Here is a 20,000-nt window from a genome sequence, read left to right on the forward strand (position 1 = left end):
CATTCCTTACTGGTGCTGGTTCGAGTCCCAGCTGCTCCACTTCCAGTCCAGCTCCCTGCTTATGCACCTGGGAAAGCAGCAGAAGATGGCCCAAGTCCTTGGGCCCCTGCACCCACGTGGGAGACTCGGACGAAGCTCCTGGCTCCTGGCTTCATGTTGGCCCAGCGCTGGCCATTGTGACCATTTGGGGAATGAACTAGTGGATGGAAGATCTCCCTGTGTGTTTCTGTTTCTCTCTCTGTAACTCTGCTTTTCAAGTAAATTAATAAATCTTTTAAAAAACTTACAAAAATGGATTTGTCTTATAAATATATTTTGTAAGTTAAGGATTTAAGGAAAGATCAGCAGTAAACACATAGTTGTTAAACCTTGACAGGTTGACCTGGATTCAGCATTTTCAGACTGATCTGAACAGGTGGTGGTGTAGGGATCTGTGGTTTTTGTGATATGATGGTGCTCCCTCACAAATTGTTATTTTTATCAGATTCCATTTAGCCTAAGTACATGGGAACTAAGAAGGGAGGGCATTCGGGTGCAGGGTGAGGTGGAGAGTGGAGATGGGGTGGGTGGGAATTGAAGGGAGGGCAGAAGAGGCCATCCCTGATCTGTCAACCGTCCTCTGTCTTCTAACCCATCTTCCTGAAACACGGCCCTGTCAGTTCTCAGTAGCCATCCCCTCGTTTATGCCTGCCTGGTCATTCTCATGAAGTATCCCTAGTCTTCATTCCCATGTTGTCATTTCATACTGAACATTGCCTTACACCCAACCTTTTTTAATTTTTTTAAGATTGATTGATTGATTTGACTGAGTTAGATGGGGCCGGCGCTGTGGCGCAGTGGGCTAAAACCCTGGCCTAAAGCACTGGCATCCCCTATGGGCACTGGTTCTAGTCTTGGCTGCTCCTCTTCCGATCCAGCTCTCTGCTATGGCCTGGGAAAGCCATAGAAGATGGCCCAAATCCTTGGGCCCCTGCACTCACATGGGAGACCTGGAAGAAGCTCCTGGCTTCTGGCTTTGGATTGGTAGAACTCTTGTCATCTGGGAAGTGAACCAGCGGATGGAAAGACCTCTCTCTGTCTCTACCTCTCTTTCTGTAACTCTGTCTCTCAAATAAAAATAAACAAATCTTCAATATATATATATATATAATATAAAAATGTATATATAAAATTTATAAATATGAAAGGCAGAGTTAGAAGCAGAGGTCTTCCATTCACTGGTTCACTCCCCAGATGGGTGCAATGGCCAGCACTGGGCCAGGCTGAAGCCAGGATCTTCGTCCTGATCTCCCACATGGATGGAAGCACTTAGCCATCTTCTGCTTTCCCAGGCCATTAGCAGGCTGGTGGATCTGAAGTGGAGTAGCAGGACTCGAACTAACAACTAAATGGGGTGCTGGTGTTGAAAGGTGACAGCTTAACCCTGCTGTGTCACAGTGCCGGCCCCGTCTGACTTCTCACAGCCACTTTCACTTACCACTCCCTCACTTCCTCGCTCCCAGCCCGACGCTGCTCACCAGATGTTCCCTGGCTTCCTGACACTCGCCCCGTCAGATATCACCAGACACCATGTGCCTGCTTCACGCCCAGTCTCTACCCGTCCCCTGTCAGATCTAAAGATGCTCCTCTAAGAGCGAGACATGGATTTATCGCACACGCTTGGTCGTCACCAAAGCCCAGGGAGGTCGTGTGCACCAGGTTCCTCAGGCTGCCTTGCACATAGGAGTGTGTTGAATACTCAGCCTTTGTCCTTCCCCTGTGATTTTTATTATTTAGTGAATAAAATGATGTGCGAGGTCAAGTAACGGCCCTCCTGTGGGGTTTACTTGACCTTTTCCCATTGGGTGCTGCTCTTGTGTGAAATGACCTTGGAGTTCCCTTTTTATTTATTATGTGGTGGGGCCAAATTCTTATTTGTGGAGATGGATAGAATGAGAAGACATTCTTAAAATTATAGTACGTTTTATATATGTGTATACGTGTGTACGCACACGCACGCACACACGTCTGTTTTTAACTAGACGCCTGATTGGTTTTTCACAGGTGATTTCCGTTCTGCTGGAAGAGGATCGTTTGGCAGCTGAGCCCAGCTGTGATCTGAGGGCTCAAGACCACACCCTGCATTGCAGTGACAGCTCCTCTCAGCTGAATACTAAGCTGCCGTTCCTTCAGAGTAAGAGACGGCCCTCGAATGCGGCGTTGAACTTAACTACTAACACGTATGCTGACATAGCGACCTGTAGTTTTTCATTCTACTTTCATGTGATGGGATTTTTCGTATACAAAAGAAAGACTCAATTTCTGCAGAATGTGAAAGTGGTTAAATTTCTTTTTCTTAAATGTGTTAAATTTATGGTTAACAGCTTTCATAAAATGATTAGAAGAGGGGCACACAGTAACTTAAATAAATGAGGATGTTTAACAGTTTTTTGTATTATTATATTATTTTTTAATGGTTTTTAAAAGAAATGTATTATTTGAGGCAGAGACACACAGAGATAAATAGAGAGACAGAGAGAGAGCAATCTCCCATCTAGTAGTTCACTCCCCAAATGCCTGTAGCAGCCAGGGTTGGGGCAGCTGAAGCTGAGAGCCAGGGACTCAACCTGGGTTTCCCTTGTGAGTGCAGGAATCCAGGAATCGAGTCATCTCCTGTTGCTTCCCAGGGAGTATATCAGCGAGAAGCTAGAATCAGGAGTGGAGCCAGGACCCAAACCCAGGGACCCTCACATGGGATGTGGCGTCTTAACTGCTAGGCCAAATGCTCCCCTCCTATATTTGCTTAAATCCTTATTTCTTTTTCTTTCCAGTTATTCTCCTTTTTGATTTATTGAAATAGAACAGAGGAAACAGTTGGAGCAGCATGAGAGAGTTTGGGTCAGAGTTGCATTAGTTTGGATATCGTCTAAGATGCCCAGCAGTTACCATAGATATGCTTCGAGTTTTACGTTGATCTTGGTTACAGAGCAGAAAATGCTAAGTAAATGAAGCACGTAACATCAAACATAAGATATCATTGCATACAGTTGCTTTCATGGTTGAAACAAGTTACATTTGCAAGACTGAATCTAGATTTCTTAAGCTGTTAGCCTCCTTGCTTTGAACAAGGTGCTAGTGAGGTGGCATCGGGCTGTTGCAGGTCCTGGTCTGTATGAGGAGGTGACAGGAATCGGGGCAAGCCCAGCAGTTGCTCTCTCTTCAGTAGGTTACGGTAGAAATGTGCTCAAGGGCAGGTGTGAAACCAGGACCATTGGTGCCCATTGGTCTTGGTGTGAATAGCTAGTAGGTAGAGGGAAGTGGCCTGTCCTGGGCCGCACTGTACCATGTTTGAAGGAGTTCTCTTTAGTGAAACCATAAGATCAGCTTCGACAGAATGTTTAGCTACAGGCTATGGCCATTTATCAGATCCCAAATTTGAAAGGCCATGTTTGTTTCTTTATTAAACTGAAATTCACTTGGATATTCTGAAGTGTGTTAATTTAACATGGATTCTGGCAAATCACTGAAATACAAAAATAATCTTATCCCCAGATCGGAAAGTATCCGGCTTGCATGCCTCTCAAGTTCAGAGGCAGACCGTCGTCTCTGTTCATGACTTACCTGAAAAGGAGTTTGTCCATCCACTGGACGGAAGATACATCCTCTGCGTGTGGGATATCTGGCAGCCTTCAGGGCCCCAGAAGGTTCTGATATGTGAGTCCAAGGTACAGCTGAGGGAGTCGCGTGTTTGATCATTTGAAGGGTGATGGACTCTGAAGCTGCAGGGGAGAGAGGGAGCAGGCACAGTGAGGGAGAACGAGAACTTAGACCATTCCTTTCTCACAGTCACGCCTAGCTCTGTTGCAGCAGTGGCAAGACACATGTTTTGACAATAGAAATTCCTGGTTCAGAGGACTAACTCAGACTAAGAGGCCCAGAATTATTGTTGGGCGGCTTCTGTGGTCCATTGAAAATTAGGTAACGGGTGTCGTTTTAGGCTCAGTGAAAACGTTGGCCACCCTGGACATGGCTGTGGGAAACCTTGCACTGTTTGGGTCGTTCTTAGTATTGTTGAGGTTTCTTAAAATAGTTGGAAATGCTTCTGTCCCTCAGAGTCCTCCCTCAGTTTCATGCGTCCGCCTCATTGTTGATGCCTGGCTTTGGTGCCTGTGCAGGTCCAGTGGGAGACCTGCCCTTTTTCGTTTGCTCCCTTTTTGACAGGGGACATACATGAGGTCATCCCCCAGATACCCATGGGCAATTGCTTCCAGGACTCCTGTGGATCCCCCAATCTGAGGATACTCAAATCCCTTGTATAAAGTACATAGAGTTTGTATATAACTTACACAATCCTCCTATGAACTTTTAGTCATCTTCATAGTATAATACCTCATACAATATAAATATGTAATTGGTTATTCCTTATTGTTTATAGAATAATAAGAACAATGTCTGTTCCTGTTTAGTACAGACACAGTTGTTTTTGGAATATTTTCCATCCATGATTGATTGAACCATGGATGTGTGAAATAAGGGATATTGCATGGCCAGCTCTATTTGTATTTTCCTATTTATAAATTTCTTGCCCTCAAAAACACTGATTTCCACCGAAGTTGTTGAGAATAATTTTTGTCGGTATAGGGGACTTGAAAATTGCAACTTTTTGCATTGCAATGTAAATAAAAGAACAAAGTATATAATTGCCATTTTTGAGGTCCAGGTAACTGAGTTCAATTGAAGGGGGTCACTCCATACTTGTTATGTGCCCTATGTGTGCAAGCATCTTTTGTGTCGGTTATAACAATCTTATGAGCTAGTTTTGTTATCCCTATTTTCCATTTAAAGCAACTGACACTCAGACAAGTTAAATTTTTATGTGCAGAAAAAAAAGTACACAGACTATTTACTACACGTCACAGCTTCCTGGTGGGAAAGGTTTTATAGCGACACCTATGTAAAATAAAAAAGCGCCAGATGCCGGAGTCAGTAAAGCTAACTTCTGTGAACATGGTTTTCCTGGTTTTTGGCCATCTTTTCTGTGTGCCTGTTTTTAGGTCACCTGTTGCTGCTTTAGCCCTGTTAAAGCATTTTTGCTGTTTGCTGGCACAGCGCATGGCTCAGTAGTTGTGTGGGATTTAAGAGAAGACTCGAGGATACATCATTATGTGAAGCTGAGCGATTGCTTTTGGACCTTCAGGACAGCAACGTTTTCTACTGGTCAGTGTCATGTATGTGCTGGTGATGTGTCTCCTAGCAAAGCCATGGCAGATCCGAAGACTGAGCTTTTGAATTTATTCACCTTTGTTCATTCAGATCTCAGGGGATGGGATCTGACCCATGGGCAAAAGAGACAAATAGAAAAAAAAAAAAAAAAAAACCAGACAAATAGAAAAAACCAAAATCCATTCAAGGAATGCTTATCTGGTAGCCAGCAATGATTGGAATTTTTGTTTTCTTATTAAGGCTGTAGCAACCAAAAAATCCTCCAAAAAATAACTTTAAATCCTAAGTTAGCCCAAAGTGTGTTACGTGTGTACTGCTATGGCATAGTTAACTAGTGCTTGAAATAGTCACCTCTTGGGGGGTGAAAGACACCAGAACAGTGCGACCTCCTGGGACCCACAGCCTGACTCGGGTGAACAGGTGGTGCCATGCTGTACCGCAGCCACCAGTAGGTAGTAAGGAAGCATTTCCCCTGTTTGAGGACTTTGCCTAAGTGCTTTGTGTATCTCTCCTAATTTAAATTTCTCATGTCGTCCTGTGTTACAGATCCTCAGGAATGAAATATTTGTCAGGGTCAGACTGACTCCCTGGGCCAGGCCTGCACACGTGCCCAGTTTTATGGCTTATGCTGTGCTGTAACACCTTACCTTTTGTGACCAGCTGCAGGGGCTGGAATCCTGCTGACCAAATGCATACTCTCTCTCTGATGGTTTTTTTTTTTTTTTTTTTTTGCTGTTCCTGCTCACAAGCAGTGACCCTTGATTTTTATCTCTCTCCTTTCCCATAGGCTGCTGATCTGTTTTCTGACCCTATAGTCTGCCTTACTCCAGGGGTCAAATAAAAGGAATCTTACAGTTAGGGTAATGCAGTTGCATGTTGCAGAAGTTCGTTCCTGCGCCAGGTTCTGTCCCGGTTACTCCTCTTCCAACCCAGCTCTCTGCTGTGGCCCGGGTAGGCAGTGGAGGATGGCCCAGGTGCTTGGGCCCTGCACCCGCATGGGAGACCAGGAGAAGCACCTGGCTCCTGGCTTCGGATCAGCGTGGTGCGCCGGCCGCAGTGGCCATTGGGGGGTGAACCAATGGAAAAGGAAGACCTTTCTCTCTGTATCTCTCTCTCTCACTGTCTAACTCTGCCTGTCAAAAAAACAAACAAACAAAAAAAAACCTTATTATAAAAAAAAAATAAGCATGTAATAGTACCTTGTATTTTTAACTTCCATTCCCTAATGAATGTTTCTCCCAATCTGTGGTCTCCTTTCTCTTAACTGTTTTCAAATAGAAAGTTTTACATTTAATAAAATTCAGTTTATCTTTTTTATGATCATACTTTTGGAGTCACAAATAAGCAGTCTTTGCTTAGCTGAAAATTATAAAGCTCTTCTCCTGTTTTCTTCTAGAAGTTTTATGGTTTTAGGTTTCTAGTTAATTTTGTGCATGGGGAGAGGTATTGGGTGAGATTCATTCTTTTTGTATATGGATATCCAGTTATTTAATAATATTGTGTGTGGAAATGTTCATTCTTGAGAGATAGTATGGAGGACATACAAGTGGAGTGTCGGGGTCTCAAGCCCTAGGCTGGCCGCTGACCAGCAGGGGCCACTACAGACACTCCCCAACAAGGCGAACGGGAGAGGTGAGGTCGACGGGTGAAGAACACAGCAAGCACCCATGAGTTCTGTCGAAGCAGGAACCGCTTTATTGAGGAAGTGTGCAGGCTTATAAAGCTTACAAAGGACATGCACGGTAGGGGAGCCAATCAGCGAAAAGGTCACGCAGGCCTGGGTGGACCACGCACAGGGGCACCTTGAGCAAAGTATAGGGATCACGCACTGTCCACGTGACCAGAACCAAAGCGGACCTATCCCTGCAGGCGGTCCAATCTTACGTAGCTTAACAGCAGCAGCCACAGACACGCCCCTGGAACATCCGCCAGGCACCATACTGTAGTGGAGATCTTAGGCAATGCCCAACAGTAGAGGTTTATAGTTCCTTTTTCTTTCTGATTTTCTGTTGTTCTACATCTGACTTCCACAGTTTCTGTTGAGAAGTCAAATATTAATCTGTTATTTTTTTTCTTGCTTAAAAAGGCATTTGTTTTTCTTACTGCTCTGTGCATGTGGCTTCCCGTAACTTGATTACGATTACATCTGAGTGTGGTTTCTCCTGTACATCCTTCTCTCCCTCCTAACTCCTGGCACCCACTTACCTTTTACTGTTTCCTTACTTTTGCCTTTTTCTGCATGCCATCTAGTTGGAATCATGTAGTATTTTCATTGCCTTCTTTCACTTAGTAATGGGCAGTTAAGGTTCTTCCATTTCTTTTCATGTCTTGATATCTCACTTTAAAGTTTATTTCATTTTATATTCTTTTTTTTTTTTTTTTTTGACAGGCAGAGTTAGAGAGTGAGAGAGACAGAGAAAGGTCTTCCTTCCGTTGGTTCACACCCCAAATGGCCGCTACGGCCGGTGCTGCGCTGATCAGGAGCCAGGTGCTTCCTCCTGATCTCCCATGCGGGTGCAGGGCCCAAGCACCTGGGCCATCCTCCTCTGCCCTCCCGGGCCACAGCAGAGAGCTGGACTGGAAGAGGAGCAACCAGGAAACAACCAGTGCCCCAACTGGGACTAGAACCCAGGGTGCTGGTGCCGCAGGCGGAGAATTAGCCTAGTGAGCCACGGTGCCAGCCTCATTTTATATTCTTTAAAATTCTGCTTACTGAACAATATTCTGCTGCGTGGATGTGCCTCCATTCATTCATTCATTCATTCACGTGTTGAAGGACAGCTTTGTTGCTCACCGTGATGAGTAATTGCCAACCCGTGACATTTGTGTGTGTGCTTAAGATTTATTTATTTATTTGAAAAGCAGAGGGATAGGGAGAAAGAGAGAGAGGAAGAGAGACAGACAGATACCGATATCGATCTCCCATCTACTGGTTCATTCCCCAAATGCCTGCCATAGCTGGGCTGGACCAGGCCGAAGCCAGGAGCCAGGAACCTGCATCTGGGTCTCTCAAGTGTGTGGCAGAACCAAAGTACTCGCACTACCATCTGCTGCCTCCCGGTCTCACGAGCAGGAAGCTTGATTGGAGTAGAGGCAGGACTCCATGTCGGGCACTCAGATATGGGATGCAGGCAGTTTTGATACGGGATGCCGGATTCCCAGGAGGAGGCTTTACCTCTTGAGCCACAACACTTGCCCCCTCAGTTTCTTTCTGAAAAGATTTAACTTGATTTGGAATGTTGAGTTTTGCTAGAGTTCTGCTTTGTGGTTGTCTTTTGGGGGTGGGGTGTGTGTGTGTGAGACTTTTCATCAGCTGGAATGCTTTCACTTGTATTTTCTATTTTCTTTCTATAGTAGCTTTGTATGGAGTTTGCCTGTTTTTTTTTTTTTTTCCTACTCCTAGACATTTTCTAGACAAGTAATCTAATTTGCAAAATGTGTGTCTTTAATGGAAAGTGTTGCTCGTGGTGATGGTGGGTGGGGCTGGTGTGTCTTTTAGCTTTGGGTTTTTTTTGTTTGTTTTTGACAGGCAGAGTTAGACAGTGAGAAAGACAGAGAGAAAGGTCTTCCTTCCGTTGGTTCACCCCCAAAATGGCCCTACGGCCGGAGCTGCGCCGATCCAAAGCCAGGAGCCAGGTGCTTCCTCCTGGTCTCCCATGCAGGTGCAGGGCCTAAGGCCTTGGGCCATCCTCCACTGTACTCCCGGGCCACAGCAGAGAGCTGGACTGGAAGAGGAGCAACCGGGACAGAATCCGGTACTAGAACTTGGGGTGCCGGCGCCGCAGGTGGAGGATTAGCCTAGTGAGCCGCGGCGCCAGCTAGCTTTGGTTTATAAAAGCCTGGGTTTCTCTCTTGCTCCCTGGTGTCCCTGGCACTGCCCTGTCTCCAGTGGCACCTTCCTTTTCTGTTGGCCTCCTCCTTCCTAAGCTGCATCACTTCCTGGTGGTCCCTTCACTTCCCGGTAGCTGTTGAGAGCCCACGGGATCTGGCCTCAGCGTTAGAGTCTGTCTGTCTGAGGGCGCTGGCATTGGGATTTGCTTCTCTTCTTCCAAGCACTTTGAAGTCCATGGTCTCTGCTTCCTGGGAATGCTGAGAGTGTCACTTTACGTGTGGTCCATGTTGGTCTTGTGGTTTTCTGGGGGGGAATCTGTGGGGGAGAGTTGGATCTCTCAGACCCAGAAGCACCTCCATGTTTGTCCATGCAGGCATCCCTTGTATTTCTCTGATTTGCTACTTACTTGTGGTACTGTGGGCTTTCATCTCTAGATGGAATCCTTCTGTCAGTAAACCATCGAAGTCCCATTCAAGCAGTGGAACCGATCTCGACGTCTGTTTGCAAGAAACCGAGCTTTGTGCTTTCACCCTTCTCTACTCAAGAAGGTACCCGAGCCTGAGCCCTCATTTTCTTTGTATTCTTAAATCAGTCGCTGGGTTTGTGGTTTCCTTGTCTAAACCTTTTCTTTGTCCTCTTTGTTAGAAATACTAGGTTTGTCATTCCACGTTGCTTCCTTGGATGAGAGTGGCGTGCTCAATGTGTGGGTAAGTGCGAGCCTAGGGCCCTGTGCAGCAGGAATGAAGGGATCTGGGTGGATAAAGCACTGTGCGGGGGCAGGGCCAGGGCAGTAACAGGGCAGCAGTGTGGTGCCTGCCCTGGGGAAGTCAGCAGCACGCCTGGGTTTTCTAGTTCTGGGGGGAGGAGGTGTGACGTGTTATGTGCAGCAGGTTTGGGGCCCAGCGTGACTCCTCAGTGTGGATATGTGGTTTGACAATTGGAACAGAATGTCCAGAACTACAGGAAGGCATCAGGACTCGTCCTAGAGCGTGAACGGAGTTTGGCTATTAATGAAGTTCCTGAGCAGCGTTTAAAATATTGTCCCTACAAAAAAATGACCTAAATGAAAGATCTCTGCGAGTGAGATCCCGGGGGAAAGCAGAGACCATCAAAGGAGGTACCTTTCTCTGAAGGGAGGAGAGAACTTCCACTTTGATTATGGCCTTGTCTAAATAGGGTCGGAATTTGTGAACTCAAAAGGCTTCCATAGCCTTGGCAGCCCATGACAAGAGCCTTGGGTGATCACGGACATCATAAATAAGAGTGTCAATTATTCAATCAACAACAGGAGTCACTGTGCACTTGCTCCCCATGTAGAACCTCTGTCCTTAATGAGTTGCACTATGAGAATTAACGGTAAAACTATAGTCTTCAAACAGTACTTTATACTTTGTCTGTGTGTGTGCAAACTGTTGAAATCTTTAATTAATATAGAGTTGGTCTTCTATATATAAGGATAATTAAAAATGAATCTTAATGGAGAATGGGATGGGAGAGGGAGTAGGAGGTGGGACAGTTTGGGGGTGGGAGGGCAGGTATGGGGGAAAGAACCACTATAATACAAAAATTGTACTTATGAAATTTATATTTATTAAATAAAAGCTTTCTTAAAAAATCATCACTAAGCCCAAAAATAAAATAAAATAAAATATTGTCCCTAAAGTTCATGGTTGAGGATAGGTTTTTGCTGTAACAGTTAAGAAGCCCCTTGGGATTTCTGGATCCCATACCCGAGCGCCTGGTTCATGTCCTGCCTGGTTCTGCTCCTGATTCCAGCTTCCTGCTAATGTACTTCCTGGGTGGCAACAGGTGATAACTGAAGTAATTGGTTTCCTGCCACCCATGTAGGAAACCTAGCTTGAATTCTGGACTCCTGGGTTTAACCTGGCCCAGCCCTGGCTGTTGTGAACCAGTGTATGGGAAGTCTGTGACTCTCCATCTCTCTCTGTCTCTCTGCTTTTCAAATAATAAATTAAAAATTAAAACATAATGATCCATCTTTTTTCTGGAGCAGTTATATCTTTTTAGCACCTAATACAGCATGCTATCTTAATTAGCGCTATGCTTTGCTTAGATTGTTTCATGATTACAAAATACATCAATGTTCATTTTCAATATTTTGTTTTCAGGTGGTTGTTGAATTACCAAAGGCAGACATCGCAGGTTCAATAAGTGATTTAGGTAATTAAAATTAAAAAATTAATTTTAGTTGATGTTTTCTAAAACTAGTAGAAATTAAAAATACCAGTAACTGCTTTGAAAAATCTGTAATTAGCTGCCTGAAAAATAAATGCTAAAGTTGTGTGTGATACCATCTTACGAGCTATTCAGTAAGCTCCTCAGTTAACGTGAGTAATCAAAGGGTAATCGGCTTTATTTTAGCAGGTTCTGTTTGTAGCTGCTCATCGTTGTATTTTATTTATGAGGTCGCCTTTCCTAATCGTCATCAGGCGTCCAAGGCCTCGGTTCTTCATTCTGGGTCTGTGGTTTAAGTGCACTGCGGGAATCTTCCTCAGGTCACTGGAATTGGCTGAGGGCCGATACAGTCCTGTCTGGGTGCAGCAGAAGTGACGTGGAGGAGCCATAACCAGATCCCCGCAGTTCGCTGTTGCTGAGGCTGTGCGGTATGGTTTTCAGTCTTAGCTCCAAAAAGAACTCAGAAATCATGGAGTCGTTCCGTCCTGTTGCATTCTGTCGTCGAGCTTAGCCCATGTTTTATACTCGACTTTCTCATTGTTTATGAGCCTCTGACCTCTCATTTTCTAATGACAAGCCCCCCCACTTGTTTGTGTCAAGAGTGTGTCCCCAGATGGATCTTGCAAAAGGTACATGACAGGATTAATGCTGACTATCCCCAACTTCCTGAAATAGGCAGGAGGGCATCTCGTTATCTGTGGAGCAGGTGCTGTGTGCTTCATATCCAAATGTCAGTGATAAAGTTCAGTATAGACTGTAATGAAAACAAGCCTTCCTCAAATAGCATCCTTCCTGCTTGTTTTGCAACCATTGCTCGAAGGATGCTGGCACCTGAGAGCTGCAGAAGCCTTTGAGGTTCCCTAGGCCCTCCTCTGTGTGTACAAGTCACTGGGGCGGATTACAGTGAGGCCAGACTGAGAACTGACCCCGGCTTCGCACCCAGGCTTGTTCCCTGAATGCCCAGATTGCTCTTAGCCCTGAGAACGCACCCCGAGGCTGATCATGCTAGTCACTTGTTACATGGCCAAGGCAACTTCCCAGCAATTGTGGATGATGCTAAGCAGTTAAAGGAGTCTGTCCACACTTGGTTAATAACCTGCCTGTGGAGAAACGTATTTCATTGTTAAATGTTGCTATATAACAACTCGTTTGGGGGCAGGTGTTTGGTTCAGTGGTTACGCCACCACTTGGATGAGCACATCCCTTATCAGAGTGTCTGGGTTTGAGTTCCCAGTTCCATTCTCGACCCAAACTTGCTGCTAATAACGTGCACCCTGCGAGGCAGCAGATGATGGGTCAAGTGCTAGGTCCCTGCTATCCACGTGGGAGACCTGGATTAAATTCCCAGCTTCTGACTTTGGCCTTGCTTAGCTGTTGTGGGCATTTGGGGAGTGAACCAGTAGATAGATCTCCCTCTGTCTCTCTGCTTAGCAAATAAAATGAATAAATAAAGTAAAAAACCGCAAACATCTTGTGTCTACTAAACCGCTTACCAGAGCTTCGGTGATGTTCTAGCTTTGTCTTTAGGAAAGGAGAGAAGGTCACACAGCAAGCAGTTGAAGGTGATTCCGTGCTCATTGGTGTATGTTAGAGTTCATTCCTTTATGAATGTTCTGTGCACAAGCTAGTCAGTGCCAGGTGCCTGGGAAAACGCTGCTGGAGAGGTGATGACTGCTGGTGTAAGTGTTGGCACAGGGGAGGCCCGGTCACGAGACTTCCTACACAGGTAGGCATGAGCCGAGGTTCCAGGCTGAGGGCAGTCTCCGATTTGTGAGTAGCTGCTTGAACATTCTTGCATTGGAGTTAAAACTGACACGTGACATGCAGTATAATCGCAGTAGCTCTTTCCAACTGCGAAGTGAATTTATTTCTGTATACTTTATTATTTGAAAGTTTTATTTATTTATTTATTTATTTTTAATTTGAAAGAGACAGCTCCTGTCTGCTGTTTTGCACCCCAGATGCCTAGGGTAGCCTGTGGCTGGGGACGAAGCCATGAGCCAGGAAGCCAGTCCAGTTCACACGGGTGGCAGGAGCCCAGTCCCTGGAGCCACCACTGCTGCCTTTCAGTCAGAGGCACAGCGGACGTTGAACCCAGGGACTCTGATCTGGGATGTGGGTGTCCATGGCCTGGGGTGGTGGTCTAGCGGTGAAGTCCCCATCAGTTTGCCAGCGTCCCATATGGGTGCTGGTGCGGCATCCTAACCAGCCTCTTAACCTCTAGTTCAAATGCCTGCTGCTTTATCCATATACTTAAAAATGTATTTACTTTTATTTATTTGAAAGACAGAGAAACGGATATTTGTATCTGCTGGTTTACTCCCCAAATGCATGCAACAGCTAGGGCTGGGCCAGGCTGAAACGAGCAGCCTGGAGTTCAGTCTGGTTCTCCCAGGTGGGTGGCAGTGACCCAAGCACAAGAGACGTCACCTGCTGCCTCCCGGGGTGTGCGTTAGCAGGAGTCTGGTAGTGGGAGCAGAAGCGGAACTCAAACCCAGGCACTCAGTGTGGGAGGCAGGTGGCCCAGGCAGCACCTTAGCTGCTGTGCCAATGCTTGCCCCTACTTATACGTTTAGTCCTACTCCCAATGTTCGAGGCACTTCCTTGGCCCAAATTGGGGCTGCAATGTATATGAATTTCCACTTTTCCTTCTGCAATAATTTTATTTTAAAGTGGGATTGATGCTGAAAGAGGCAAAGCTGGTCAGTGGTCAAGGAGTTACCGTGATGGCCGCAGACGTTTTAGGAAAGTGCAAGGAAGGAAAAATAAAGTCAGGCCTTAGAATTGTAGCCTTTTTGTTTGAGAGAAGGAAGTTATAGAGGCTGATGCTGCAACAAATGGAGCTAGAGGAGCCCGAGACCTCTGTCCACTGGCTGCACGGCCTGCAGCTCTCAAAGGGAGGCTTTGAAGTGAGGAGGGAGGTGCGGAGGGCCCAGCCCTTGCGCTGCTGACTTTAAGGGTGAGTCATGTATGTCTGCATGAATCAGGGCGTACTGCCCTCGTTTTAACAGATCTGAAGCTGAGCTCTTAACCCGAGGCAGTGTGTGAACATCCCTCAGAATCAGGAAGGAAATACTGTTTGTTGATTTCTATTTTGATACTGTTTCCTAACAGACGTATTTAAGAAATAAAAAATGATTCCAGGCAACTGTAATGAGCACTTACTTCTGGTCTGTGTTTAGGTCTGATTCCTGGAGGGAGGATAAAGTTGGTGCACAGTGCTACGATCCAGCTGGGCGACAGGTAAGGCTGCGGCTTTGTCTCTCAAAGACGAGTTCCCACAGAGAGACAGATGTGTAACTGCACAGATAATGAGTGCAAAGTTTCCAGTGGACACACTTTTTCTCACACTGCATTTTTGCTGTTTAGTCAGTTCATTATTCATGAGTTACCGTGATAAATATAACTTCCAGGTACAGAACTACCGTTTTTTCTCTGATGAAATATTTCCTGTCTTATAAGTTGATTCTCTTTGGCCATTTTTAATCCACTTGTAATGCTTGAGTAAGGCTTCAGGAACTAGAAACCCTAATAGAACATTTTTTGTTTTTGTTCTTGTTTTCCACAGCAATTTGGATTGGGATTATTGGGGCAGTGAACCAGTGCATGGGAGCTTTCTGTCTGTCTGTCTTTGTCTTTCACTCATTTCAAATTAGTTAAGTAAAAACTTAACAAATCTAGATTTTTACTTTTACTCATATCACTTAAAATGACATCTATGTTCTTAATAAATACACAAATATCACTTGTGATATTAACATATTCTGTGTTAATTTATTTCCTAAAGATATCTTTTCTTGTCATTTATTGCACTCAGGCTAAAATTTTTGAAAACATTTTTGAGCCTGGTTCCTCTATCACACAGAATACCTCTGGGTTATGTTAATGAATTCATGGACATTACAGCTGATTTAAAACATAACACTGAAAGTAACCAGTGTATTTTAAAAGGCCATCTAATGTGTGAGAGGTCATGGAAAATGTGCTTATCTTTTGCTTCTATTTTTCTGTGAACTTTTTGAAGTACTTTTGTGTCACAGTCGGGCACACATGATTTCTAAGCAGCTCTGTGTGGTTCCCTTGATGAGCTTCTTTTAAGACTTTTTGTCTTTCTTAATAGTCTTTCTCACTTCCTAGCATGTGTTCCATTTATTTTTTGATAGATTTTTCCTGGACTTAACTAGGTACTCTCTGAAGGGAAGTGTCTAATGTATCTGAGGTCATGTTTTCTCCATAAAACCTCCTGAGGGTAATCAGACTTGATACAACCGGGCTGCATATATTCTGCTTGTCGGGCTTTGTGGCTCCAAGAGTAGCATCTTCCCCCTGTAGCTCTGTTAAGGAGGCAGACAGCTGAACACAGCAACTATTGCAGGTGAAGGTCCTGCTTCCAGAGGGAGGAGACTGTGGGGTGGAGCTTAGTGTGGGGATGTGTCCTAGGGAATTCCTGGAGTCAGCACCTAGGAAAGGGAGGGCAGGAGGCAGACTGCTCCAGGAATTCTCCCAGGACAGTCTCCGGCCCTGGGGACTTGGGAGCCGGAATGGCTTTTCAGAATCGATATTGCCAGGCCCTCAGACCCGCTTTCCCGTCAGTCATTGAAGGTGGGCGTCCTTGGGAGGTTGTGTCCCTTGGATGAAGTAGCTCGTGTAGCTGTCTGCCTGCAGCACCCCCACCTCTGGGCCAACAGGCTCTCCACTGAAAGGGTGTTCAGGGCACATGTGCTCATCCATTGTGGTTGTAACACACAGCATGAAGTACTTGCTGGGGCAGCCACAGGGCCTGTGGGAGCTCAAAAGAGGGAGCAGTTTAGGGGATGGCGTGAAATGGTGACTTTGTGGAGAGGTGATCATGGAGCCATGCCTTTACAAGGTGCCTGGTAGGTAGACATGGGAATGTGTTCTGGCCCAGAGGCACGAAGGTGCATGGCGCATTGGGAGATGCCAGCAAGGCTGACGTTGAGAGATGGGGATGAGTCAGCGGCCAAGACCCTGATGCTCTTTGCTATGGCTTGGGAGAGCAGTAGAAGATGGCCCAAGTCTTTGGGCCCCTGCACCCATGTAGGAAGACCCGGAGGAAGCTCTAGGCTCCTGGCTTTGGATTGGTGCAGCTCTGGCCATTGCGGCCAATTGGGGAGTGAACCAGTGGATGGAAGACACCTCCCTCTCTCTCTCTCTGTAACTCTTGACTTTCAAATAAATAAATAATTAAATAAATAAATAAAACTGCAGAGGCTGTTTGCTGTGCTGAGGAGTTGGGAGGTTACCGTGCAGGTGATAGGGAATCATTGCACGATTTTAAGCAAAGAAGGGACATGTCTAACTTGAGTTTCAGAATGACAGACTTGGAGCAGTGTGAGTTGGTGGCAGAGGGAAGGAGGCTGGACTCAGGGAGATGGTGTGCGAGGCTGCTGTGCCGATTCCTGAGGCAGCATGGCAGACGGAGCAGCTGCGGGCCCTCTCCCGTTACAGGTGCATGTATGCCTAAAGGAAAAAAATAAAGCCAGATGCAGCTTTTTAAAAAAGTCTAAATCTGTTTAAATGACAGAAACAAGGAGAGAACTTAGGTTGGTGTAATAAACTGTTTTTAAAAAAAGATTTATTTTATTTCTTTGAAAGACAGAGTTACAGAGAGAGGTAGAGACAGAGAGAGAGGTCTTCCATCCGCTGGTTCACTCCCCAGATGGCCACAACGGCTGGAGCTGAGCCGGTCTGAAGCCAGGAGCCTTTTCTGGGTCTCCCATGTGGGTGCAGCGGCCCAACGGCTTGGGCCATCTTCTACTGCTTTCCCAGGCCACAGCAGAGAGCTGGATTGCAAGAGGAGCAGCTGGGACTCAAACTGGTACCCATTTGGGATGCTGGCGCTTCAGGCCAGTCCTTTAACCTGTTGTGTCACTGCGCCAGCCCCTAAACTTTTTTTTTTTTAAAGGAGAACTGTTTTGTTTTTTTTTTTTTTTTTTTTTTAAAGGTATATTTATTGGCTGACACTGTGGCTTACTAGGCTAATCCTCTGCCTGTGGCGCCAGCACCCTGGGTTTTAGTCCCAGTTGGGGTGCCGGGTACTAGTACCGGTTGCTCCTTTTCCAGGCCAGCTCTCTGCTGTGGCCCAGGAGGGCAGCAGAGGATGGCCCAAGTGCTTGGGCCCCTGCACCCGCATGGGAGACCGAGAGGAAGTACCCGGCTCCTGGCTTCGGATCAGCCTAGCACTGGCCGTGACGGCCATTGGGGGAGTGAACCAAAGGAAGGAAGACCTTTCTCTCTGTCTCTCTCTCTGTCTATAACTCTCTCTCTGTATCTCTCTCTGACTGTCTAACTCTGCCTGGCAAAAAAAGAAAAAAGATTATTTATTTATTTGAAAGTCAAGAGTTAGAGAGAGACAGAGAGAGAGAGGTGTCTTCTATCCACTGTTTCACTCCCCAATTGGCCGCAACGGCCAGAGCTGCACCGATCCAAAGCCAGGAGCCTACAGCTTTCTCCAGGTCTTCCTACATGGGTGCAGGGGCCCAAAGACTTGGGCCATCTTCTTCTGCTCTCCCAAGCCATAGCAAAGAGCTGGATTGGAAGTGGAGCAGCTGGGACTTGAGCTGGTGCCCATCTGGGATGCTGGCACTGCAGGTGGCAGCTTTACCCACTACGCCACAGCGCCAGCCCCAGTAATAAACTTTTTTTTTGACAGACAGAGTGGACAGTGAGAGAGAGAGAGAAAGGTCTTCCTTTTGCCGTTGGTTCACCCTCCAATGGCCACCGCAGCCAGCGTGCTGCGGCCGGCGCACCACGTTGATCCGAAGCCAGGAGCCAGGTGCTTCTCCTGGTCTCCCATGAGGGTGCAGGGCCCAAGGACTTGAGCCATCGTCCATTGCACTCCCGGGCCATAGCAGAGAGCTGGCCTGGAAGAGGGGCGACCGGGACAGAATCTGGTGCTCCGACCGGGACTAGAACCCCGTGTGCCGGCGCCTCAGGCAGAGAATTAACCTAGTGTGCCACTGCGCCGGCCTCTATCCTGAAGTCTTAAATTTAATGGATTAGACGTAGCTGAACAAAGAATTGGTGATAGGATGACAGCTGAAGAAATTACCAAGAATGCAGTAATAGAAAAAGTAAATAAGAGCAGTAAGACCCCAGAGACAGTGACGTGGCCTGTTGCACATTTGAGTTTGTGTGGTAGTGCTGAGTACGTGTTCAGTGTCATCACTGTCCCTCAGGTTTTACAACAATTCATTGTTCATCTTTGCTTTTGTGTTTTCAGTCTTTGTCCTAGGAGCAGTGAATTTTGGGGAAACACACAAACACTGAATATTAAATTTCTGCCTTCCGATCCAAATCACTTTATTGTTGGCACAGACCTGGTGAGCAGTATTGTAAATTTTATTCTATTACTCATTCTTCTTTTCTAGAGTCACCTGGTATGTCTTTAGTTACCATTAACTTAGTACTTGCTTTTATTATGATTATTTTAATAATGAAAGCTTTATCCAACCCTATACTTAATATTTTTCTTTAATATTTTTCATCTTATTACTAGGGTCTTGTAAGCCATGGCACAAGACAAGATTTGAAAGTATCTCCCAGGCTGTTCAAGTCTCAGCAGTGTGGAATACGACCAGTAAAAGTTAATGTGATTGATTTCTCACCATTTGGAGAACCAATATTCCTGGTAAGAAAGTCTATTTTTTACAACAGCAATTCTTTTTAACAGTGTTGTTTGCCTACTTGGGCAGCCTAACACATCCTTTGGAAAATTTGAGAAGTTGATCATGTACTAGGCCACAAACTTATTTATTAGGCCTTGGTGGTCTAAAAGGAGAAACATGACATTAATAATAGAAATTTTTAAAACTGGAACCCACCTAGAAATTTACTTCTTAAGAAGTACTTTATTCAGTTGAAAACTATTTAGATTTTAACAGAGTATCAAATCTTGATACAACCAAAAATTTTTCAAGAAATTCTTAGTGTAGGAATTCTTGCCTTATGTACTTCTGTTATTTTACAAACATAATCACAGTCAACGTTCCGTGTCTGTAACTCCCAGAGAAAGTCTAGAGGTAGCCTGGAAGTGGGACACCAGTCTACACGCTGCACGGGTATATTGCAGGGAACATGTGGTGGAGTGTAGAGTCCTTAATCCCCTCTCCTCCGGGACCTGGTGACAACACAGCTCATCCCGATTCTAACTGACTTTGTAGGTCACTCAGGATGTGGGTTAGGTGGGGAGAAGGCAGAGACATTTTAGAACTTTAGACGATTGAATCTGGCAGTTAACTATTAAGTGTTATACCAGGATCAAGGCATGTATCCCTTCTCTCTATCCCTTTCTCTCTCTAGTCCTCACAAACCTCTCTGTGCTTGAGGTTGAGGGGAAAGATTTTCTTTATTTGTCCTACAGTTACAGCATTTAAAGCATATTATAAATTATATTTATATGTCAGCATCTCTGCCAGCGTTAACATTGTTGAAGGCAGAGATTGTATGTTGTTCATCTTTATTTTTCCCAAGGTTATACTTGGCTGTGCAGTGCAGTGGCCGCATGCGGCTGGCTGTTGGCCGTTTGGCCAGAGTCGCGGTGTGCTGTAGGTGTAAATCTACAGTAAATTGTTTGTTTTATGGAGGTGCATAAAAGAGCAGTGATGTTCCCCAGAAAGACTTGTGTGTGTCCTGGCCTTGGGCCTAGAGCTGGTCCTGATCTACAGCAGCTCTGGCTCCACAGGCTCTGGTTGCAGTGGGGTGGGGCAGCCTCTGGAAGGGCCCCTCCCGCTTCACTGCTGCGTGAGCC

The 20,000-nt window shown here is 45.7% G+C and overlaps 1 protein-coding gene across 1 annotated transcript in view; it reads left to right on the forward strand.

Annotated features, from left to right (window-relative positions):
- Positions 1-20,000, forward strand: part of DYNC2I1 (dynein 2 intermediate chain 1) — a 75,535-nt gene that overhangs the window by 47,458 nt on the left and 8,077 nt on the right. Inside the window, exons 15-23 of the mRNA XM_062192937.1 lie at positions 2,044-2,173; positions 3,532-3,704; positions 5,034-5,196; positions 9,469-9,582; positions 9,680-9,741; positions 11,164-11,215; positions 14,413-14,473; positions 18,474-18,573; positions 18,750-18,881. Of these exons, the coding sequence (XP_062048921.1) occupies positions 2,044-2,173; positions 3,532-3,704; positions 5,034-5,196; positions 9,469-9,582; positions 9,680-9,741; positions 11,164-11,215; positions 14,413-14,473; positions 18,474-18,573; positions 18,750-18,881 (987 nt within the window). The remainder of the gene's footprint in view (positions 1-2,043; positions 2,174-3,531; positions 3,705-5,033; positions 5,197-9,468; positions 9,583-9,679; positions 9,742-11,163; positions 11,216-14,412; positions 14,474-18,473; positions 18,574-18,749; positions 18,882-20,000) is intronic.

Source organism: Lepus europaeus, chromosome 5 (genome assembly GCF_033115175.1).
Source record: "Lepus europaeus isolate LE1 chromosome 5, mLepTim1.pri, whole genome shotgun sequence".
In the NCBI taxonomy this organism is placed as follows: Eukaryota; Metazoa; Chordata; class Mammalia; order Lagomorpha; family Leporidae; genus Lepus; species Lepus europaeus.